Genomic DNA, 25,949 nt, shown 5'->3' with positions numbered 1-25,949 from the left:
TTTTTCATAAAATTTCAAATTTTAAGCCACGAAATTCCTTAAAATTTCAGCGGAATTATGATGTGATGATTTCTAATGTCCAATTTATGTCGAAAATAATTATTTACAGTTCTTCTCTAACAGTTTTGTCACAGCACCGAATTTCCCCAAATAAATCCGCTTTATATTCCGAACTCTCCCGATGGCAAGAAAATTCATCGATAAGAGAACTGCAAGAGACAATGGTATTACTCTCCCCACAATACTCCCCACGAAGCAAATTTAAATTGATACATATTTCAATCCCAGCAAGATGATTAAGCCGGAAAAGGGTAGAATGAAATTCCGCCGGTAGAGTAGTGCAGCCCCCGAGAGGTGAAGAATTAGCGTTGATTCAGCCTGTAGCGAGGTTTTCACCAAACTACAATAAAGTTTTCCCCCCTCCTTCCCCATCCACAGCATAATTTATCGACGATCTCCCGTACTCGAGGGGTTGCCTGACCCACTCGTTGAGCTAACCACTGGGACGACTCCCCACGGGTGCTTTTCTTTCCTCCCAACCAAAGATTTCTCTCTCATTGTTTTAACTATTCCCCCCCTAGTTGGTTAAATTTACCGTGATTGAAAATTGAATTTTTTTATTTCCACTCCCCCTTTTTTGCCAGTGACTCTTATTCGGTATGCAGCAGTGATACTGCCACCTGATTTGCATTTACCACTGGGGAATTTGTAATACATGCACATTGAATTACATTTGACGAAATAACCCAGGAATTCCGATCTACACGATCACCCATGAAACGCATTACTCCATTATAACTCCAATAGATACCCAACACTGGTGATGTATAATACATTCCTCTGGCGACAAATTCCAATCACGGACCATCAAGGGAATAAAATCAATTTATGTCGAGGCGCAGTTTGGAAATGAGTTTACGAGCCACGTCGAGTTTGTGCCGTGGGAATAGATAGACGACAGAAATGGGATATTATGGAAGCGGAAAGATAGAAAAAAAATTAATGTACAAGAAATAGTGAGGAGCGGGAGGGAGAGGAGGAAGTACGTTGCGATTCTCAAGTATCAGAGAGTAAAAGAATGGATATTCAGGAAAGAGTATCACGTTGTTGCTCGTGAGGATGCTCGAGAAGAATTAAGAGAGGAGATTTGTTTACGGTTGAATCGTACGGGAAATGTTTATCTTTCGAGTTCGGGAGGTGACGGGGTAGCGAATGATATTTTGAATTCAAAAATTCCTCGCGCGTGCCAGTTAATTTTTTTGTTAAGCTGCGGTTGATTCCAATCAAGGACTATCAAATATAGAAATATGGACTATAGGTATTTAGAAATGCAGGAATAGAGGAATGAATATTCGATATGTCGATTTAGGTCAGGAAAGGAATTTAGGTCAGGACTTAAATTCAGGTAGTGATTCGGTTTTGAGCTGCCACTTGAAATTATACATAGTGGCTTAAATTCAGGTCGTGGCGTAAATTTAGGTTGTGTCTTAAATTCAGGTCGCGGTCTAAAATTGAATTAAAATCAAATTGTGACTTAAATTTAGGACGCGATTGAATCCTAGGTCGTGCCTTAAATTCAGACTATCAAATATAGAAGTATGGGACTATAGGTATTTAGACATGCAGGAATAGAGGGATGAATATTCGATATGTCGATTTAGGTCAGGAAAGGAATTTAGGTCAGGACTTAAATTCAGGTCGTGACTTAAATTCAGGTAGTGATTCGGTTTTGAGCTGCCACTTGAAATTATACATAGTGGCTTAAATTCAGGTCGTGGCGTAAATTTAGGTTGTGTCTTAAATTCAGGTCGCGGTCTAAAATTGAATTAAAATCAAATTGTGACTTAAATTTAGGACGCGATTTAATCCTAGGTCGTGTCTTAAATTCAGGTCGCGGCTTAAATTCAGGCTGTGCCGTAAATTCAACCCGTATCCTAAATTCACGTCGTGTTATAAATTCAGGTTGCGACTTTAGATTAAGTCATGGCTTAAAATCGGGTCACGACTAAAATTCAAGTTGCTCCTCAAAATCAGATCATGACCTAAAATTACAATGCGAATGAAGCTAAATTGTGACTTCAATTCTGTCTCTTGAAACCGTGACTTATATTCAGGTTGTCCATCAAATTTAGCCTCCTTCACAACTCAAATTTTAGAATCTTAAATTCAGGTCAGGGAACTTCAATTTACATCTAAACCTGAATTTAATCCTGGGCATTCACCCACTTCCCTCGTGAATTTCAAACTATCAACGATCACCTGCTAAAAAAACAGAAAAAAATCGTTCCCAGCGATTGTTCATTGTCTTTCCCTCGAATACAGTATCTCCCAAATTACCCCCCCCCCCACGAATAAAACCGAAGGAGTAACGGAAGATGACCGAGTAAACATTAAACATTGAATATTTTATGAGGAGCCCTCTTGAACCATTGAAGAGCAAACAAAAGTTTGAGATTAAACTGCAGTACCACTGTGTTGGTAAAAGGGCATTTCAAATGCCACACTGAACTAATATCCGAACGATGCGGTTGGTAGATGAGCAGTGGAAAGCGAGGGGAGATAGTAGAACTGGTCTGTATGCACAAGAAGGGTACGACAGTGGTGGTTGGAATGGAATCACGTGCAAATGGAATCGGAGCATCCCCAGTGCTTCTACACGTCTCGCACTATACTAACTGGAATACCACATTGCTCCAATGGATGATAATCCAGTTGACCCGGTGAAGCTATTTTTCGCGTGGAAAATTGCATCTCCGAATGATTGTTGGGAACGTGAAACACAATCAGAAACGCCAGCCACTAGCCATTCCCAATCATCAATGTGCGATCCGCAAATATTATTGAGTCGCTCGAGCTCAATTTCGGGGATATCGAAAGATAATATTTTTGGGGCGGAACTTGAGACGGGGAAATGCTATTCACCAGTGTTTGGGGGAATTTCTCGGTAAACGTGTGGGCAATTGGGGCTTTCCTGTGTTACAAGTGCATTTGACAGTGTGGAGAATGTTTCTGAGAGATAATTGCACTTCAACGCGAGAAAAAAATTATTGGGGGCAACGTAATGTGACGAAATGTGGAGTAAAATTGGAAAGTGCATGTCTCGGTTCGATGTATTCTACCAAAACACACGAAGTAAACACGGGATATTCAGCTCCGGGCAGCGGAATAAATTTACAATTTCATACTGCATTCTCGGAGGCAAAAGTTCACAGAGCTTTCATCACATTGAAAACAAAATTGTGAGTACATGTTTGACAGGATGTCGACGTCACTTCTCGTCCACAAACCTTTCTGGCTTCGCACGATGATTCAGTTATTGGAGGGAATTTTTGAAGATCAATTTGCATATAACATTTTAATACGCTGGAACTAGGGGTCAAGAACATCGTTTTTAAATTAAAAAATTTATCGAATCGAAGGAGAAAAAAAAAAAAAGTTGTGATACGTCTTCTAAGACACCAGTATGTAAAAGGCCTAATCGGCCATATATGGTATTTTAAATAAATAAATAAATAAATATCGAATCGAAGGTATTTTATTAAGATGACAGAAATAGTTCACGGAAAATTGAAGAAAAATTAGTGATTTAAATTCAGGTGAATGCTATTCTTCAATTTTTGGAAGAATTTCCTATACTTCAAGTTTATTTTTACAGCGCGTAAAACATTTGTGAGAGATAATTGCATTTCAAAGCGAGAAAAAAGCTTTTCATGAGAACTTTTCCCCGTGTGAAGTCACGTTCCGCACGAAATATGCAGTAAAATCCGAAAATGCATATGTCGGTTCAATATATTCTCCCAAAACACGGGAAGTAAACACGGAATATTCAGCTCCCGGGCATCGGAACAAATTGACCATTCTGTACTGCATTTTCGGTGTCAAAAGGTTACAGAGCTTTCATCACATTACAACCAAAATTGTGATTACCTGCGTAATTCAATATTAAATTGCGCGTGCATGTTTGACAGGATGTCATACCAAACATGGTCGACGTCACTTCTCATCCGCAAACCTTTCCGGCTTCACTCGATAATGGAATTATCGGAGTGAATATTTTTATGATTAATTTGAATATACTATTTCAAAACTGTCGATTTTTACTCAAGAAATTTATATTACATTTATTATAGTTATTTATAGTTTCATTAAATTTTATCACAAATACACAGCATAAAAGATAAATGAATTGGATAAAGCCTATATATTTTTATTTTCCAATTTCATAATTAATTAAAGTTAAATTAAAGTTCATAATTTGATCATTTTTATGAAGATATGAATGTTGTATGAAAATTTGAAGAAAAAGACTATGTGTTGTGGCCCAGACATTTCCTGATTACAAGACAATAAAGAATCTTGATTGAAGAATGTTGGAGAATTTTTTTTCATTATATCTCCCTCATTTAAACCTTTTTAACGATAAACTTAACTTAAGGTTATCATTATTATCATTAGTCATGTTATTGGCTTCGGCTATTTGACTTTGAAATGAATAAATAAATAAGTAAATAGATAAATAAATAAATAAATAAATAAATAAATAAATAAAGTAAAATGAATATTTATCACGCCACAAAATAAAAAATTAACAGATTGCATAAAGTCAATAAATTTTGCTTCTCCCATTCACATTCTTAATTTCCATTTCCACGAAGAAAAAACCCTTGCGCATTTACCAGTCTCGTCAACGTGGTTGTTGCGGTAGCCATGGAGATTCACCCCGGTCAGCATGATTCTAAAAACAATTTTGCCCTCGGGTTAAAATTTTCCTCGGCACTCAACCCTCTCCACCCGACAACCGGAATTTCGCCGGTAGCCTGACTCGTTCTATCTTTATTTCACTTGCTGGCGTGTATATACAACGCAGCACGTCGATGCTCCTGCCGTAAATTTTACCACTGTACACCTATCCCTCGTACTCCGGTATCCTATCCCAGTTGGCCCCATAAATCCCGTTATAAAACATTAAAGAAATCAATTCCGAACGCGTATACGTCCATTTCACTCCTCGGACCCGACGCTCAACCACCCCACGGTACCGGCTTTTTTGAGCGCCCGGGACGCGTTTCATGTAAAAAATTATGACCTGCAATTGGATGAGAGAGCTATCCATGATACCTGGTGATGCGGAGCTGTGAATTAATCAAAAATATGTCAATCAGTGCTCGGGTGCATGTACCAGAAAATTTCTGAGTTCGTAAATTTTATCGATGTTGAAAACAAATGGAATTTAATTTAATGTCAAATAAATCTTTTGATTTATTGCGTGTTCAGTTACAGAACTACACTGTTAGAAAAAAAGAAGAGATTAAATTTTTATCGCAATAGGAAATGTATTTACACAAAAAATTATATTAATATTCAGATATAAATTTAAATTTATATTAAAATATACAGTTTCCATTGGTTTTTTAATCGAATTATGAATTTTCAATGACGAAATTCTCTGAAATTTTACTAAAACTGTTTCTTGATAAAAAATTGAGCCAACAAGATTCGCTAATTTATTTTTAGAATTCCGTGGAATAATTGACCTTAACTATACAATTTCCATTGACTTTTTAATCGAATTACAAATTTTCAATTACGAAATTCTCTGAAATTCCACTAAAACTGTTATTTGATAAAAATTTCATCCAAAAACCAACAATAATTTACTCCCAGAATAACTCTTCATGTTTATTCCTTCATAAATCACTAATTAATAAAAAATAAAACCTTAATTTACCGAATAATAACAGCCAAAGAATAAATAATATAACCAACAATCGAAAAAAAATCATGCAGTCAGTGAATAGTCAACAATAAAGAATGGACAATTGAGAGAAGATGTAGATCGAGCCAAATATCGCCGCCAATTGAAAAGAATAAATGGAATATACGATGCCAGCTGATGCAACGTAGAAACAATAAAAGTCCCGGCGCTCCCGAACTTTCCGGGCTCAAGTATAAGGGTTTCTGGGTGGGTAGCAAACTAATCCAAGTTTTGGACTAGTTGAGGTAGACACAAGTGGACGGTAAAGTGGAAACTTGAGGGCGCGATCCAGCAGCCGTGTGACCTCTCTGAATGCGACGGTTACCGAGTTTAGTCGCTTAGTAAGGAATGCGGAGTAAATGAAACAACCAGAATATATCGTATTAAAATACCATTTTGGGGAACTTCGGTGGATCAAAGGACAAACCTGCAGGATGCAGAGGCTGTGTCGTGTGGATTCGGTGAGCTTGTACTAAATTGACGAGTAACTCCGCTAAAAGCCTGCGGTCCGTGACTCCATGCGCTCCTGAAAGCCTGCAATCAACCTTGAACAGTGACTGACATCAATAATGAGTCTCGTGAATTTCATTGACAATTTTGCAACGGGACAGACTCAATATCCGTTATTTTGTATTAAAAAATTAATCAGCGCGTCCTGCACAGACGAGCGATATCAAAGCGTTAAAACGTGCGTTAAACATCTGCTCCGCAAAGTTTCACGAACGCGCAATATTTGCTTTTATAATTCACGAAATTAATCAGGGGTACATAAGCCCCGGGTAAATGGATATTCTCCCAATTTCGTAAATTCGAGTGAATACTTTATGATGAAGTGGAACAAAACACGTAGCACTGCGGCGTCATCCAGCTGATGGCTCATTCATCCCCTCCGATTTATTTATCGCTGAAATTCAGACGTCTGTCTCATGCCTATTTTCATCCCCCCATTTTGCCCGATAGAGACACCAACGGGTCGCGCCAACTTTCATAATTACGGATATTTATAATTCAATTAACAAGTTAGTCATGGCACCGGTGCACCTAAGCGCCACACGTGTGCAACTCACGTGTACAAGGGTCTATATATTCTACTTGATGTAGAAACTCTTCGTACATAACGCCATCGTAATTAATACAAATCAGGGGATTATAATTGATACAGAGGATGTGACGGAGAATTTTTTTTTCAATATGGAACACAGCAAAAAAATTTCAATCCTATGATAGTTACTCCATTCATTAGTTAAGTAAAATCAATTTATTAACGGATGAACGAATTAATTAATTGACTGATTTATTTGTTTATTCTATCGATAAATAAATAATAAATAAATAAATGAATAAATGATAAAACGTTTGTGATAGTTACCCCATTCATTAATTAAATAAAACCACTTTATTAATGAATAAATCAATTAATTAATTGACTGATTCATTTCTTGATTGAATTTATAAATAAATAATACATAAATAAACTATTATGAAATATTAGTTCATCATTGCATCCCACATCAACTCGCAGACACCAATAGCACTCTGACGGAAGGAAAAACGAGTGAATAATGCTCTGACATAAATGAATGGAATTAATCCACAAAAACAAGTGATATTCCCTATTTGGAAACGAAATATACCAAAAAGACGAAAAAAATTAGATAGCAACTTCCTCCGGAAACTTTTATTTCGCTCGGAGTGTTTCTTCTTTCTTCTTTAATTCATTCTTGCCATTTTTATCCCTCGGTGGAGTTCAAAATGCTGGATGGAAGCTTTGTTTCAGGCGCAATACTACGGCTTCAGCTTTCACAACTGAGTGATAAAAGAAATAAAGAGGTAAAGGGAGGCCCACGAGATAGAAAACGAACCACGTGAAACGAATAACGTTGTGGAAAAATTATTCTCTGTTTCAATTTTACCTTTCTCTCTGTCTGTCTCATTCAGGGCCAAAGAGTCTGTTTTAATGAAAAGCCCTTGTGCCATTTTCTGTTACGGTTTCCTGCAGCCTTTTTCCACTCGCCTTTTTTCCGTACTTCTGGGGACTCGTATTGTCTTTCATATGATTCATTTCACTAATTGAGACACTGGGGGATTTGGAATAATGAGATTTGCGAATGGGGGTGGCTTTCGATGGACAAATTTAGTTGAGGAATACAGTTATTGTAATTATTTTCCTGCAATTTAAAGAGTAGTGAAATGTTGAATGGCAATTTATTTAGAATATTAATAATTGGTACGTGTGAATTAATTTTAATATTAATATTGATTCATTAAAATTTATTAGAACATTTTCATTTATTTTTATGTAAAATAATTGTTCATTGGATTCCAATAGAGTTCGTAAACTTAATATTGATATTAATTCAATATCATAATAATGTCAATTTAATTACTCCTGAAATTTCATCTAAAAAATCTTGAAACTTTTGACAATCACTCATTCACACGAAAATTTCATGTATTTTGTTATTGAAAAATCAGTTTAATTCTGGATTATTCACTGGAATTCAATTTTCGAAATGATTAAATAATTTGAAAATTCAGTTGGATGTGATTCTAAGTGAACAATCATTAAAAAATCAATGATTGTTTACCACGAAATTCCCAATTATCTCGAATTTTCAAGACGAATGAGAAGTTCAGTGAACGCTTTCATTAAACCTGAATTCAACTCCCCAACATTCAGAATTCACGTGCAACTATTGCTCAATTTCCAAAAAAAATCCAACAGTCTTTTTTGTAACTGGACCCGTTTAACGACTGTCAGTCTCCCCCGTAAATGCTCGCCCCCCGAGACTTTATAAGAGTAATGAAAACTTTAACGGCAACGACAAGTGGTCGGATCATAACATCGTAGCGTAAAGCCACAAAGACGCGAGTATATCATAATTTCAACGCTGCTCCCGGTAAATGAAGCAGTGAAGGCTCATCCTGCTCATAGCCCCGAGTGAAAAAGATTGAAATTAAAGTTGACAGACTAATCAGGGGGAAACGGGTTCGGCGGATAAAACTCCCGAGTATTATTGAGTTTTGTCAAGACGTCGATTCTCCGCCGTAAATTCTCAGTTGGTTCACCACCGAGACTCGATTACGGAGGTGTGTGGTAGACAGAAAGTGGGAGAAAGGAGTTTGAAGTCGACTTGCGGACTTTAATCAAAATCGTTGGCCAACTCATACTCGCCGCCAAACTACGTTACGCTTTATCACGGTGGGAAGCGCCTGAGCGTATTTCAACCCCGGGTTGGTTTAATCAGGGCTTCGGATGGTACTTCTTACTTCGAACCCCTTGTCCCGCTCCCTCTCGATTTCTCGGGTTTTTTCGCTCTCTCGTCCCCCCTCAGATATCCTGGCAATCTTCGTTGAGACATCGTCCTCCAATAACAGCGTTGTTTCTGTGTACGCTCGTCGGCTGCTCTCCTGTACACCTCCATATCCTCTGAGCCCGCTGGATTTTCATGTTATGTCTGTACCGCTTCCAATCTCCCAATCACCCTTGCGATGGGGATGAACTCAAGTTTATTCAGCACATCGGCAATCAGGAGCTCAAGGATGTTCGACACCCTTTTAGCCAACATTGACGTTGTTTTCATTTTTCTGGCAAATTATCGATGGGAGTGACGTGAAAAAATATAACGATTTTGGGATTTGTCATTCTTTAATGGCTCACGAAGTTGCGTAGTGGTGCGATGAGCGCGCGAGATTTTTCGTTGCAAAAGAGCCCGGAGGCAGGTGCAGAAACTCAGGGGCGAATATTTAAATTTTGAAAGCGTACGTCACGAGAGACGTATCACAAGTTTTACAGAATATAAATGAGTGGAAAGTTCATAGTCCGTTATAGCCAGCTCTTATCGCCGATCATTTTCGTTAAATAATTCCATTAATGAACAGTTAAATAGACGAGATAAATCCACAGGATAAACACCGAAAAAACTCCAGAGGCAAATGCAGAAATTCACAGCTGAATATTTAAATTTCGAAGATGTACGTCACGAAAAACGATCCCAAGTCTCGCTGAATACAGACGAGTGCAAAATAATCCTCCGTCAATATTCATTCGTGAATGGACAAAGAAAAGGGATGATGAGGGGAGTGACAAGTCCTGTCTCTTTCGAAATTGAAAGCGGATGTGCTCCGGAGTGTCTGAAAATTCGTACACAACCGCTCGGGCGCATGCAAAACTTCCAATAACGAATCCCATCAGCATCAACACTGATACGAATTCTGTATATCATCCATGCAAATGGATTCCTTGACGATGGATATTCATCATGAACCGGCTGTACGGAGGATTAACAGTGTAATTGGATTCGATGTTTCCGTGCAGTCGAAATTCAATAGCCACCAGCAACAATGCATGATCAACGCCAGGAAAATATATTGCACTTCGAGGATAATGAGTTTATGCTGAATTCAAGGAAATGAAGATCTATTTGGGAATTGTTTGCTGCAACATGTGAATTATTGTTCGGGTGGTGTAAGGGTGTCACTAGGAGAATAAACAATTTAAAAAATTCTTTCATTAATTAATTAATTCATTTATCTTTCATTAATTATTGACAATTTTTTTAGCATTTTTTGAATTAATCTAGACTTATCATTACAACATATTGGCTTGGAAATCACATAACTTCTGCCGAGACTGCGGAAACTGTTTTTCCAAAAGTCAACATTTCTTTTTCCCCCATTTGAAATCGATTGTAGCCAAAGCCATTTGAGTTTTTCCCCCGTGAAAGACTGGGAAAATCGGGAGATGTGGGAGGGAAAGGGGCGAGAGAGGGCTTTTCAGTTTCTTTGATGCTGCAAGTTGAAGTAACCTCGGTCAGTCCGGTCGACTGATCGACATTTTTTACTCCCCTTAATTTCCCGCTCTCGGTGATCTTTTTTGCGCAAGAAGTTTCATTTGAAATTCATATTTGTGCCCGGGATGATAACTCCGAATGAGAGGGCCTGTTTGTACTTTGCAAACACGGGATTCTACCGTTCTAGAATAATGAACTCTTCTTTGCGGATGGAAGTATACTATCGTCTAAGCCTCAGGGTTTGAGGTTTTTTTGGGGCAACGGAGTTTTTTTTTGTTCTCCCTTCATTCCGGATTTCTCTGAATTTTCCTGATTTTCCATTCATTTTTTCCGAAAAATTTATTTATTCATTTTTTTATTTATTTATTCATTCATTCATTTATTTATTGCTATATTGCTTGACGTGACTGCAAGCTCTATATAAAAAGCTGTTTGATATCTAGAGTTCAGACTGAAGAAAATGCAACTAATTTTCCCATGAAACTATGAATTCAGTAGTGAAGCGGTAAACCGAGTTAAGTCGATTTTGACTATTAGCCAGTTTTTGCTGAATATCTCGGAATCTAAGAGAGATAGCAAAATTTTTCTCATGACTTTTTTTATAACGCTCTATTAGCTCTACAAAAAAGGTCATGACAAAAATCTTTCTATCTCTTTTAGATTCCGAGATATTCGTCAAAAACTAGCCAATAGTAAAAAACGACTTAACCCGGTTTACCGCTTCGCTACTGAATTTTTCAATCAAATTCCTAATTCCAATCTGAGTTGAAAATTTTTAATTAGGAATGCTGCAACAGCATTATTCCTAATCTAACGACACAGTCGCAGTAACAGTTTTCTTCGAGGTGCAGATTACGCAAGAAGATTCCCTGACTAATGACCCTTCTTATGATAGACCCCGGCAGGTGAGAAATTAGTTAATAATCCAAGGTTAATTTCTCCACCACCGCCAAAAGTACCTTTTTTCTCTGAATTACTGAACATAATTTATTTCACGCTCTTCAACGGTCTCCGGGTACAAAGAACATTCGGTAATACGAATATCCTCGAAAGAGAACAAGAGGATTTGGAGCGGTGGACGGGGTTGAACGATTAACGAAATTAATGTAAATCACAAAGACAAACGTGTCGCTTGCGTGCCTAATTAACCACTTTTCTCCCTCGTACTTTATCCCCTGCAGTTTTTTGTCAGTGAGTCGTTCTTCATGAAATTAAGGGGAACAAAAAAATCAGATGATATATGTTTCACTATTTTTTATCCAATATTTTATTTTACGATGAGACCACAGTCTCTGTTATCTTATGGATTAATTTTGACGATGATACATTAATTATTATTATTATTATTATCATTATTATATTATATTATATTATATTATATTATATTATATTATATTATATTACATTATATCATATTATATTATAAAATGTAATTAATATGTGTAATTGTTTATAAATTATTTATCTAATAAATATAATGAATAAATTACACTAAATTTTCAATTTTTTTAGACTTTTAGAATGTTTAAAATGCTACGACTCCCACCGTAACGCGAAAATACTATNTGAATAAATTACACTAAATTTTCAATTTTTTTAGACTTTTAGAATGTTTAAAATGCCACGACTCCCACCGTAACGCGAAAATACTATTCATAAAAATCGCGATGTAAACAAGTCGCCCCTCCCCCGAAACTGCACACGTGCACTCTGCCGCCGACAACTATTTTTTCGCAACTTTGCGCGGTACTGATAGACACGAAAAACAAAAATCCCCGCGATGCAAGGGGTTCCGTGTCCGGCTCAACTGCCGCGTGATTGAGCCGCTGTCTGGCCGTGGCACACACCATACACTCGTGCGAGTATGAGGGCCCTATATGGCGCGCTGTGTTGCATGTTTATGTACATATGCGGGGATATATGAACGCGATGTGTTATGCCGTCGAGGGTTCGCGCCCGGAGGACCCCAGTTATGTGCATACAACTGCCGCGTATGTACATAGGACGCCCTCCCCTCTCTTCCCTTCCCTGAGTCGTCGGTTTTCCGGAGTACAGTGAACAGCAGGCGACAGGGGGTGGCAGGGGGTGGAGATACACCTCTCACTCTGTGGCCTCTGTGTGGAGCGTTCTCCTGGCAACGGCATAACGTAATAGCCTGTCGCACGGATGCCACCGACGACTTTAACTGAAAGTTACTGATCCGTCGCGGCTGCACACTCAAACCACGCATTCGGCTCCTTCTACAGCTAGTTGTGCATCATCGCGAGGTATGTGGAAGCAAATTACTCAATTTTCGGGAGGCAAATATTTGAATGGGAAGAGCACATTTTACCCGCCGGGGAGAATGTCAAACCGAAATTATCGTTTTTCAGGGGAAACAATTTTGTTTGCTTTGAGAATATTGGAGGGAGGGGGGGGCTGTCATTTGATGCGACTAGAGCGAATTTAAAAATCAGGTTTACGGTTGAATAAAAATGCGAGGTTTTTAATTGAGAACATTTATTGGATTTGAATCAATGAGAGAGATTTAATCGAATGTTTTTTTGGGGAATGTTTCGTAAATTGTTAGCATGAGGATTGAAATAATATATTTTCATAGTTTTCATAATATTTTTTCATAATTTGATGGAAAAATGAACGAAATGCGGAAAATAGGGGTCAATTATTCCACGAAAATTATGAAAAGCTCAGGAGAATTCGCGTGAATGTATTCTTGTTTTGAATTAATGCAGAAGTAAACGTATTTGAGTACTAAATAGTTATTTTGTTTGTGAATATTGAATAGTGGGGATATTGGAGGTACATCGGGAGGAATGACACATTTGATGTGACTGAAGCGAATATAATATTTGAGCCACCCCCATCCCTCCGTTCGCATGCGTTAATTAAATCAAAAGAGAAATTCGTCAATTAAAAAAGAAAATCTCGAAAATTAGGACTTCGAGAGGGGGTGGAGGGGGGATGCATAATAGGGGAGAGTTGAGAATTTTAGACGACAAAGGGAGAGGGTTCCAGAATCTATCTGAGCCACCCCCATCCCTCCGTTCGCATGCGTTAATTAAATAAAAAAATAAAATTGTCAAATTTCTTGCCTTAAATTAATCCAGAATTAAACGTAATAATTTCAAATTGTGAAATTTTCCTCTTTCAACTCCTCAAAAAATTGTAATTCTATTCAATCATCAGTGAAATTTGAAATGTCATGATGTCGCCAAAAAATTACTACTAAACTATCCACGAAATTGCATTTTTAAACAATTCCACAAAATGTACGAAAATTGTTCCCACAGTTGAGTGAAAATCCGAGTAACGGAATCTGAGTGAAAACAAGTCCCGCTTAATCGTCGAGCATACTCACCTAATTCACTAACGAGAAAGAGAAACGTATGCACGGGCCATTGGTCAACACGGGCTTCTACTTACCAGAGAGAGCTCCAGACTGACCGAAAGCTCATTCGACCTTGATTAATCCACAGTGGCGAACAGCCACGGAATCACGGGACTGCGATTATCGCCGGGATTTTCGGATTTTGCACTTTCCAATCTCACGTTTGGATGTAGCTGTGCGCTTCAGTAGAGGGAGAAAATACGGATTTAAACAGTTATTTGTTCATTCATACAGCGTTGAAATTTTTTCATCCCATTTTAGGTTCACTGGAATTTCGAGGAATTTCGGAATTTTAAACTAAAAATTTTTGTCGATAAATCAATAAAAAATGTGAATTTCAATTCAATTACTCCATGACAGTTAGATAGATAGTTTAAATATTCAGTATCATTCAATCACAATTTGCACAGAATTGTCATTATTTTTTTAACCATTCGTTGTTTAGAAATAAATAATTGAAATTGTTTAAAAGTCCGAATATAAATAAATTTTTGATAACTCCAAAAAAATGATTTTTATAGTGGAAAATTGATTGTTTATCAATTATTGATAGAAAATGCTTGCAATGAAATCATAATAAATATAATAAACAACTTATAATAAATTTTTAAATTTTTTTTAGATTTTTAAAATGTTCTTCAACTGTTTGATATCGAGATTCAAATTCAGACCTGCAAAATTTAAATAACTGTTCCATAACTGTCCATTAATTATTAATTTTTCATTAATAGTATACGTTATTCTCCTTAAAAATAGCAGTTTAAAACAGTAATATTAATATTTTCGAATTTTTCCGTTGAAGTGAAATTCACGTTCTCCTCCGGCACAATATTCTCAAAGAAATAATCCTCTCCACGTCTGATTCAAGGTACAAAATTTCATCCTGACGAATACACGTACACTCAAACGGAGAGAAATTCAAGAGTACAGTGATGAATCTAATATTTACAAAAGGCTGTTGCAACAGCTATTTCCATTTCTAAAATAGAAATAAGGTTCTCTCCGTGCTCTGGTTTCAGCTCAAGAAAATGAGTAAAATGCACTTTAGACGGAAGAAGGAAAATATATAACCAATTTCAACCGTATTTTCATCATGAAGATGTTCGCGCAGGTGTCTCATCCGTCGCACAATTACGCGGATAATACGAAGAAAATGAAAATTTAAATGTAAATTCTTTTCCAGTCCCTGCTGCATCTACTCGGGAATTTTATTAAATGAATTAACATACTCCATCCTGACGCAATTTACGGAATATCTCAAAGTGTTTTCAAGTTAAACTTTGAGAATGACAATTTAATGACAACGGTTTTCTCTCTGTCAGACGGGCTGCGGTTATAGCACGAACCGAGCTCAAAGGAGAGATATTTTTATGCGGAGGGTGAAAAAAAATAGCCTACAGGATGGCTGCCTCAAAGGCCAGAAGAAAGGGATTATCGGGGTCACAGTCTTTTTATAATCGGTCACCGAGAAAAGCCTCATTCTACTGAAAAATAACCCCGGTGAGGCAGTGTATCGTTGTTAATAGTATGGAAAAAGGTTTACCCTTCTCTGCTTTGCTAGACTCATTCTCTCCAGTTTCTGATGCCGCAAGCACAAAATTGGAGAGGAGTGGAGCTTGATAAAGCACCCAGTGCACCTAATAAAAAGTGATGCTGGGGGGGGGGGACAATGGAGCCCTTCTTTGAATTGAAATATCTCGAAAAACTGTTGAGAAATTGTGAAAGTTCACGAGGAATAAGATTATTTTTTAGTCATCGGTTTATGGATCATACTTCTTGAGATATTGACTCTCGTAGCTGAATGTCTTCAAGTCTTCAATTTAAGGACTTTATCGTTTCACCCATTTTCAATCATTAAATTTGTCAATTAAATTGCGTGAGAAAAATTTTCACGAAAATCATGAATATTCCGCGTCATGCAAATTACATTTTGCACTGAATTATAATTTTTTTAAGCGTTCGTTGTGTATAAATAAATTATTGAAATTGTTTAAACTTTCGGAAAGCTTTTTTTTTGGCATGAAATCGATTTATGGTAAATTTTTAAATATGAATAAATGTTTTACGTTTGCAAGTAAATGATTTTTATAGTGGAAAATTTATTGTTTATAAAAAATGATATAAAAAACAGTAGAATATATTAATGATAATATATTGCTATTATTACCATTAATAATAATAATAATAATAATAATAATAATAATAATAATAATAATAATAATAATAATAATAAATTATTATTGCCCGTAATTGTAATTTTTCAATAATTACATCAATCTTCCTCCAATAGTAAATTTTCTAATTTTTTATCAGATCTTTAAAATTGTTTCTAACGGTTCAATATCAAGATTCCAAATCAGATCTGCATAGTTTAAATAATAAAATCATTGTAAAATGTCTCAAATGAAAGATCTGATGTTAAGACATTAAAAAAAAAATAAAAGATCTGTATTTCTCTTTCGACTTCCCGAATAGAGACACCCCCTCACGAAAACTCCATCAGCTTCAATCAATCTGATCCACAGGATGACAATTAAATGGTCGATAGAATGATGTTGATCATCAAAGTAACGCTCGATGTATCCGGTGGCGCATCTGGCTCCCCTCCACATGTAGATTGAACTCGACGACAGTGTATCAGAAGATATACTCCAATAGCAGTCTACCAGAGAGTTTCGCCTCTTGAGGATCCAATGCCCACACCTGGAGCGTAATTAGTCGGAGCTTGAGTACTCTCCTCTGTCGGCGATACACTCAACGAGCTGCCCGAGACCGAGGGTCTTGGGGTTCCCATTGTTCATCAATTTGAGCATCTTTCGGGAGCAACTGATCTATTCACAAGTTTCCTTAATTAATGATCAAACTTTTATAATTATTTAAGAAAATGGGAGGTTTGGAGAGGAAGAAATTTCCTTTTGAGAACAATTTTTTTTTTATTATTATTATTTAAAAAAAAATTGAGAACAATTTTTTTTATTATTATTATTTTTTAAAAATTGTTCTCAATTTTTTTTTAAATAATAATAATAAAAAAATAAAAAATAAAAAAAAAGAACAATTTTTTTTATCTGGAGAGGTGAACGGTTACGAGTGGAATTGGAAAAGTGAAAAACCTTTTCAGAATTGTATAAAGTCACTCTATGGAAAAATATATGAAAAATATGTATAATGTAGCCCAATTCAATATGTTCTTCGAATATATATAATATTCACATAAAATATATATGAAACATACATAAATTTATATTTTATATAACTTTTATATATAAATCAAGCGAATTTCACATATAAAATATATAATTTTCAGAATATATATTTTTCCGTAGAGGCCAACCGCTCCAATTATCATTAATAAATAAAGTCTCCTAAAATAAAAATCTAGTCAATAATTCTCAAAAACCGATATAACCAAATTGATGACGATCGTTGAACCTCGTTTAGTCACTTCTCAATCATTAAAAACAAAATAAATAAATAAATAAAATACAATAAATCACAAAATTCAAACATTCTCGTCAAATGTCATTAAAAATACGAAGATGTCGACGAAGGTTCGACGAATGTCGAATTAAAGTAAAGAATTATTGTGAAATAATAAGAATTATTGTCTGTCGTTATTGTTCTTATTATTACGAAATTTTATGCACGAAAATAGGCATAAATATGTCTATTTTCGTGCACAAAATTTCACTTTACTCACAAATAACAAAAATGATCAATTTGCTGTCACGATAAAGCCTCCGAAACCTCTACAATCGCCCATTTTATTCAAACGATTCTTCCCACGTCAACTAAATTCAAATTATTGCATTCCACTGCTTTTAAATACATCAAATAATTCCCAAAAACACGAGTGAATCGAGTGTATCCACAAAATACAAGAAAATTCAGTCTCAACGTGTATGAATAGCTGGATGACTGGCTCAGAATAGTAAATAATTTTGGCAAATGAATGGACCTCACGGTCGAGTGAGCGCATCACCCGCCAGAATCAGTCAAGCATCGTTAGTATCGCATTCTATTCATATATTGTTAGGGTAAACTTGATCTTTACAAAGCGTTTCTGAGGGACGCGAGCAAGACGGAAAATAGAGAGACGGGGGCAAGATGGATGGATAAATCAGCTCGGCGATTTTGCCTCGGTCGCTTTCCACCCGACACACTTGAAAACCCAAAGTTTTGGGAGGAAAGGGGTGGGGGGGAGGGGGAAGGAGGTAGCCGAGAACCACTTCGCCTTCTACCCCGGTAGCTATACTGACTGCTACGCAATATGAATATTCCCGGCTGCCGGAGCAGCGACGCCGGCAATCTAGGTCGAAACTGGAATATTAATCAACTCGCTCTGACAGTTCTTCAGTAACGGGCGGCGGGGAGAGGGCGCAGGGAGGATCGCGACATTGGGACTGAGGGATAAAAGCTTTTTACGTATCCAGAGTATCGTTCATGCATCCTCGGTAATCGCGAAATAAACACGGACGCGGCGCATTACAGCTTCAGCACTTGTGCGTAAAGTTAAATTTTTGGAAAGTGATGAAGCAGTTATTTCATAAAATTAGAAGAGAATAATGGGGTGTTTTTCGGGATTAATTACCCACGAAGGGCTGGATTTTTAATTATTTATGGTACATTTGAAGAGGTTTTTGACACCTGATGACAATAGTTTCAAAAACAATGACAAATGTTTCTTAGATGGTGATATCAATGTTTTCTAGCGTTTGATGCGTGTGTCAAATTACATTTTTATCACTCGTCTGTAAAGTGAAATTTTACGCACACTCCCGTGGGTTAAAATAGTATATTTCGATACAAGTGCGGAAAAGTGTTTTTTGGCTCGTGGGGGGGGTTTATAGCACGAGCCGAAGGCGAGTGATGTAATTCCACGAGCCGGAAAACACTTTTCCCACGAGTATCGAACGATTTTTTTCATCACAATGCGTGAGAAAGGGACTTAGGCACGCGGAGCGTGCCTGAAAAGTCACTTTTCCATACAGCGTGATGAAAAACACTTTTACGCATTTACGGAATTGATAAACTATTTATTTAATAAAACAAAATGATTTACCCACAAAGGGCTGGGCAACAATTGAAACAAATAACATTTTCATCACTTGTGCGGAAAATAAAATTTTACGCACGCTCTCGCGGGTCAAAAAACACTTTTACGCATTTACGGAATTGATAAACTATTTATTTAATAAAACAAAATGATTTACCTACAAAGGGCTGGGCAACAATTGAAACAAATAACATTTTCATCACTTGTGCGGAAAGTAAAATTTTACACCCACTCCCGCGGGTCAAAAAACACTTTTACGCATTTACGGAATTAATGAACTATTTATGGAATAAAATTAAAAGAAAAATAATATAGTATTTTTCGGGATTATTTACCCGCAAAGGGCTGGGCAGCAATTGAACCAAAAAAAAGCAAATAATTTCCAAAATAAATAATTTCCAACATTGAACAGAAAAATGTCAGACGAAAATTTTTAATCGATTAAAATGCGTCATTTTTCTGGATCCAGTGCTCCCCATAAATAATCGAACCGACAAAGGCCAGTATTTCACCGACATTAATAATGTTGATTTCAACCCCCACTGGCACCGCTCTTTCATATTGTTAACAATTCTACTAACCCAGGAATAACGCACGGTTTTTCTTCCTGGACAGTGCCTCGAGTGGCCAGAGAGGGATTGCCCAGTGGGTTTCCCCACCAACCGTGAACGTTTATTACATTGGCGGTTTGATTTATCGAAGTAGCCAAGGCTCCTCCACGCGGAATAAATCGAAATGCTTTTCCAGCCACACACACACACACACACACACACACACACACACACACACACACACACACACACACACACACACACGTGGGTAATAATACAAACATGTTGACCACGCGAGTGAGCTGGGAGATATTGAAGAGATAAAGAAAAGAAGTTGGCGCGTGATAAACACGGGCATGTGAAAAATTCGAGAGAATTATGGGCGCTCGTGAACTACGCTCTTTCATTCTCTTCGTTCCATTAGCCCTCATTGGATATATATTTGCAGTTGCGGTGCTTCGAGATACGCGGACGTTCCACTTTCTCGCATTCTCGTGAGTTGTGCATTGAGGAAAAGATTTTTTTTAATTACACTGTTATTGACGTCATTTTCAATTAGTTCATTCATGAATACGTTTAGTTCATTTATTATTTATTTATTTGTTCATTTATTATTTTTGGTATTTTTATTTTATTCGCTATTATTTTTATTTAGGGGAGGTTGGGGTAAAATGGACACTTTTGACTTTTTTTAAATATTAGTGACGGGTTGAAATGTTGATGAAATTTAATCTTTTTTTTTTCAATACAAAGAAGAATTCTTTCCCTTTGTGATGAGCCTAAACTGAGCTCTATTGATACATTTGATTCTGGGTTATGAATAATTTTAAAAAAGTCTAAAGTGTCCGTTTACCCACCCTCCCCTATTATTATTTCATTTATTTATGTATTATTCGAAAAAATCTCATAGCAAAAACATTGTTAACTAAAATAATTTGGGTGTTTTAGGGTAATTATTTAGCTGGAATTCCGATGATAAATTCAGTTGTTGTTGGGTTGGGGTAAAATGGACACTTTTGACTTTTTTAAAAATATTAGTGACGGGTTGACATGTTGATGAAATTTAATCTTTTTTTTTTTTCAATACAAAGAAGAATTCTTTCCCTTTGTGATGAGCCTAAACTGAGCTCTATTGATACATTTGTTTCTGGGTTATGAATAATTTTAAAAAAGTCTAAAGTGTCCGTTTACCCACCCTCCTCTATTATTATTTCATTTATTTATGTATTATTAGATAAAATCTCATAGCAAAAATATTGTTAACTAAAATAATTTGGGTGTTTTAGGGTAATTATTTAGCTGGAATTCCGCTGAAAAATTCAGTTGTTAAAGCCCTCTGGGATTCGGCGCAGAGAATGAAAAAAAAATTAAAGTGGGAGTCATGTGCTCGGTATAAGCTCTCGACTCCATCAGCAATAATTAATTTTTCTTAATCATCCATTCTCCCCAGATGCATCTTGCCACCACCTGGAGCACCCTCTCACCTGACTACTCTGGCGTCATTAAAAAAACCCACCATCCCCCTCATTTTCAGTCTGGCGTTCTCAGCTTATCGTAAATATCTCTCAGTGTTTCCGGGGCGAGCCGCGGCGAAGACGAGAGCAAGTTTTCTAGGAAGGGGGGAAGGAGTACGACAAGAGGGTGAAAAAAACCGGGGTATAAAAAGGAGTTTACTTCTGGCACAAGTCCAACTGATTACAGCGAGGGGAATTGAAAGACAATCGTTTGCTTTCATATCGCTGTTTTACTGTCTAATCATTCGGTTGTGAAGTGGAATGAAAACATATTTTCTGCATTGGGGGATGATACCAGCGAGTATGACAAAAGTAATGTCTCAAGTTGAGAAAATAACGTAAATTTAGATTAAATTTCGAGAAATAATTGCACTGAAATTCATGGTTTTCACTGTTAAAAATTTGTCGCTGAAATTTCCGACACAAAGTTTGATATTTTCACTTAAAGTGTCCAAACAATTAGTACTAGTTTTTACAATGACGTAATTCGTGAAATTGATAATGAAAACTAATTATTTCCAACACACAAATTATCTTTCCTCATTTTAAATGAACTTAACGAAAAAATGCATTGACATTTCAATGTAATAAAAATTTTCCTCTTCAATTTCTCTATTTAATATTGAAAATCATTTCGTCTTATTTGACGAAATAAATAGTTCATTACTTCCAAATGAATCCCTTGTTACATGCTTATGAATTAATTCTCAAAGTTTTTTACACGTAATAATAATTATTACGTATCTAATAATTATAAAACTGAATAATCAATTATTTGAATTAATAATAATTCTTTTTAATAAAATGTAATAATGGTTTTAATTAATATTATTTCCCGTTAGAAGGATGGTGGTGATATACAGTAGTATACATATCCCAATAATAATAACAATAATAATAATAATAATAATAAAAATGATGATGATGATGATGATAAAATGTAATAATTATAAAACGCAAAAATAAATTATTTGAAATATTAATAATTCTTTTCGTCAAATGCCATCAAACCTCTGTTATTATTATTCCATTAGTGATTCAAAAAATAGAAGAAAATTTTCAGAAAAACACTTCTCTCAGTCCATAAACTTGAGAATATTCGCCCTAGAGGTTCTTCGAGTACATAAGTCTGATTCGTCTCCCTCGAAATTGTCTTTGTGATCAAGAATCCCTCACGCAGCTAATTGGTGCACCGAAGTAGGCAGTGTAGCTCGGTGTGCGGTGACCTGAACAAGGAAACACTCCTACAAGCACCAAAGACGCTGATGTGAGCACCATGTTGAAGCAAGTCGAAGACACGACAGGATGTCTAGTCGGGATTTCCGACGGAAGTGGCGGAGGGAACGCACACCGGCGTCATAGGAAGTTGAAGAAACAGTTTCGCCGAGCCACCTGTCTCTTGGAGAGAATGAGAGCCAAAGGTACTTTTCCCTGAACTAACAGCTTTGGACTTGTTATTTCACGGTGTCTCAGGGCTGAGAGAGGAAACACTGATATCTCCGGGGATTAGGATTGCCGGGAAAAGTGGAACAATTGCGATGAAAATTCTGGAAATTCTGGGCTTGGAGTGGGTGCGGGACAGAGGGATTCATTTTTTAGGTTTCGATGGGAAATAGCATTCTTTAAAAAAGGTGATCTTACACCCGAAAATAATACCTTATTTTAGGATTTCAAAAGATCTTAAGTTGAAGCGTGAAATTCGTACACGGAGAGAAATATTCAAGAAAAATTACGGAACATTTCACGTAATCCGCAAGCGAGAATCGTTTTCAGTGAATTTCTATAGGAATATAAGAGAATAAATCTGAAACGTTCAGTAAATTTTCGGGTCTGTCACCGAAAAAATACGAAAAAGTCACGTAATTTTTCTGGAAGTTGTAAAATCTAACAGAAACTTCAAGACTTGATGTTTAAGAATTTTTACGAAAAGTTCCGGAAAAATTACGGAACGTGTTGTTAAAATCTCCCCCTCACGGTGACTCATGGCTAGCCGTGAGGCGTCGGACGGATGAGTAATTTTTACGGAACAGATCGTAGAATTTACGTGACGATTGACACTTTTTATTGAATTTTACTTCTGCATTAATTAAATACGAAAGCCCGTGCCTAGTGGCTCACTGAGTTCACTCCACGGAATCCGCACATGCCCCGTCTCATCGTCCGAACAAATTAAGTCTGTACTACTATCATTTTTTCTCGCAGCACAACCCCCGAAACTTTCCCGAGTCGAGTGTCACAAGCGCGCGGCCTCTCCTTTTTTAATCCGAAGAGAAACCCGGAGTTACGATCCATCATCTGCCGATGAAAACGATCAGTCAAGGGATTCCGAATGAAAGTCGACCCCGAAAACACCTCAACATTTTTCTTCTACTTCTCCCATTCAACTTCACTTGCAAAAAACCCCCTCGCGCCCTCGAGGAAACGAACACAACACACTCCCCATCAAATTAATCCGTAATTCATTCTGTAAATTGAAAACTCAAACAATACCGAGCGTTGATAGACGAGGAGGAAAGCTTCCGTCTAATACAGCCAAGCGTTTTCCGTGCTCTCGCGCAATTATGCGAGCAAACATAATAAGCCATTTGTGAGGGAAAAGCCCCGTCTCTCCTAACAAGTTATATTTGCTGGTCTCCTCTCCTTCATCCGGACGAATCGTTTCTCGAATGAATTTCAAAGCTTTAGTTCTACCATCTCTTCCATTTTCCACTTTCTACTCAGCGTTATCCTTATATTTAGCTACCTCACCGCCGATATATCTGTATTCACTCCGTGTACATGGAGTCTACACTTTGACTCTCATTTATACATAATCCCCCCCTGATACACTACCTGGAATAACTCAGCGACGGATCAGGATTATGTCTTACTTAATCGGTATATTTTATTCACAAACATCCGGCTAACGCTTCCCACACGTCCCATTTTATTCGAATATCCGGTTAATACCGTCATCAAATAATCCATAAATAAGAGATTTGCATCTATCACGCAGGGTTGAGAATTGCTCCGGGAATTTTGGGGGAAAAAATTTGGAGTTTTTGAGAATGACTCTGTTTTTTGGTATACTGGTGAAAATTTTTGGATGGTTTTCGGGACACTTTTCGGAAATTTTTGTAACGTTTCAGTTCCACTGAAATTTCAAGGAATTTCGTCAGTGAAAATTCAGAATGTCATGGAAACATCAATGACAACTGCAAATTTAAGATTAATTATTCTCTGAAAATGGAGAAAATTTAGGTGAATGTATTCTTGAATTTTCAATTAATTTGAGGGTGAGGAGAACGACTCAACCCACTCACTGATTTTTTCACAAATTTTTGGCTGAGATTTTTGGGACAGTTTTTGGAAATTTTTATATTATCAAAGTTTCAAGTTCTACTGAAATTTCAAGTAATTTAGTCATTGAAAATTCAGAATTTCGTGAAAAAATCAATGAAAACTGCAAATTTCAGTTGATTTATTCTCTAAAAATCAGAAATAAACAATTTCAAATAAAAACGTTCACTGAATTTCCCATGCATCTTGAAAATTCAAGAAAATTGGGTTTTCCATGTTAAAGAATCATTGATTTTTCAATGAAAGCGTGAATTTTCAACAGATTGAAAATTCAGAGAAGTCTGCCTGAATTTTCAAAATTTTCGAGGTTTTTCAGTGCCGTATGGACCTGAAAATCGAGAATTACTTGAATATTCAAGAAATCAACTGATTTATTAACGAAGAATTTTACAGAAATTTCACATAACTTTGTCATTGTCAAAAATTTCAAGCTTTTTCACTTGAAATTTCAAGAGTGATTTGCTAACAGTGTGGTAACCCTGGATTTCCTCAAATTTCCACCAGTCGAAATGATGAATAATTTTCTCCTGTTGCAGGGGGCGGGTACGAGTGGCGTCTGGATAGTGACAGTGATATTTCTGACAATCGGTAGTTGGATCGGACGAGTCGGGCCCCGTCCGGCTGACGGAGAAATAGCAACACTAACGTCCACCCGTGAACGTCTGCAGACTGTGCGTCAAGTACTCACTGAAGTACCACTGATCGATGGTCACAATGACTTACCATGGAATATACGTAACTTTGTGCACAATCAACTCGGCGAGTTTGATTTTGACAAGGATCTACGGCAAATTGCGCCGTGGAGCAAGAGCGCCTGGAGTCAGACGGATCTCTCCAGGTTGCGGCAGGGAATGGTCGGTGGTCAGGTAATTAAATTGATTTTTAATCCGATAATAACTCAGAGGAAGTGCAAATGTTCCCGACGAGAGCTAGGATAGAATGACGTAAAACGACCCGTCTTTCATCCTCGATAATTCGAGAATGGCAGAGTGAAATTTCCCAATTTTTTTTCCATTTTCAAGGTATTTTTTTATACTTCAAAATGAGATGTAACTCAGCCCAATCGCATCGTTTGATTACGAAATATTGACGATTGAACACGTGATGAACGATTCAACTTTATGGAAAACAATTTCAAAAAATTAATTCTTCTATAATTCCTCGAATTTTGATCTTCACTCCCGATTTTTCTCATTTAAATCATCATACCCGTGCATTAAACCATCACTATCACCCCCAATCATAACAAAAAACCCTCCCAGCTCCCCTCCCCTTATCGAATTCCACAGACCCAAGTACAAGCTCTAATGTATGCACGGATGTACGCCTGAATGCCATCCATAATGCAACCCAGTGCCCCTGGAGGATGTGCCGAGAGCCCTGAAGTATCAGAACGGGCATATCTCCACACGTACACACAGAGCACATCCAAAACCTACGAACTCACCATCCAAAGCGAGTTTACAGTGTGCACTACGGTGCAGCACAGTAGCTCCTTCCACATTTTTTTCTCTCCCTTTGTGTCAGCACGACTCCCCCCCCCCCCCCCCCCC

At 36.9% G+C, this 25,949-nt stretch overlaps 1 protein-coding gene across 1 annotated transcript in view; it reads left to right on the top strand.

Moving 5' to 3' along the window:
• The window catches only part of LOC107036544 (dipeptidase 1), a 78,075-nt gene that overhangs the window by 35,812 nt on the left and 16,314 nt on the right, over positions 1-25,949 (top strand). Inside the window, exon 2 of the mRNA XM_015254574.2 lies at positions 24,933-25,262. Coding sequence (XP_015110060.1) covers positions 24,933-25,262 — 330 coding nt within the window. The remainder of the gene's footprint in view (positions 1-24,932; positions 25,263-25,949) is intronic.

This window comes from Diachasma alloeum, unplaced genomic scaffold (genome assembly GCF_001412515.2).
Source record: "Diachasma alloeum isolate Michigan unplaced genomic scaffold, Dall2.0 Dall_scaffold_00209, whole genome shotgun sequence".
NCBI classification, from domain to species: domain Eukaryota; kingdom Metazoa; phylum Arthropoda; class Insecta; order Hymenoptera; family Braconidae; genus Diachasma; species Diachasma alloeum.
The sequence above is the reverse complement of the archived record's forward strand: the minus strand, read 5'-3'. Positions and strand labels throughout refer to the sequence as shown.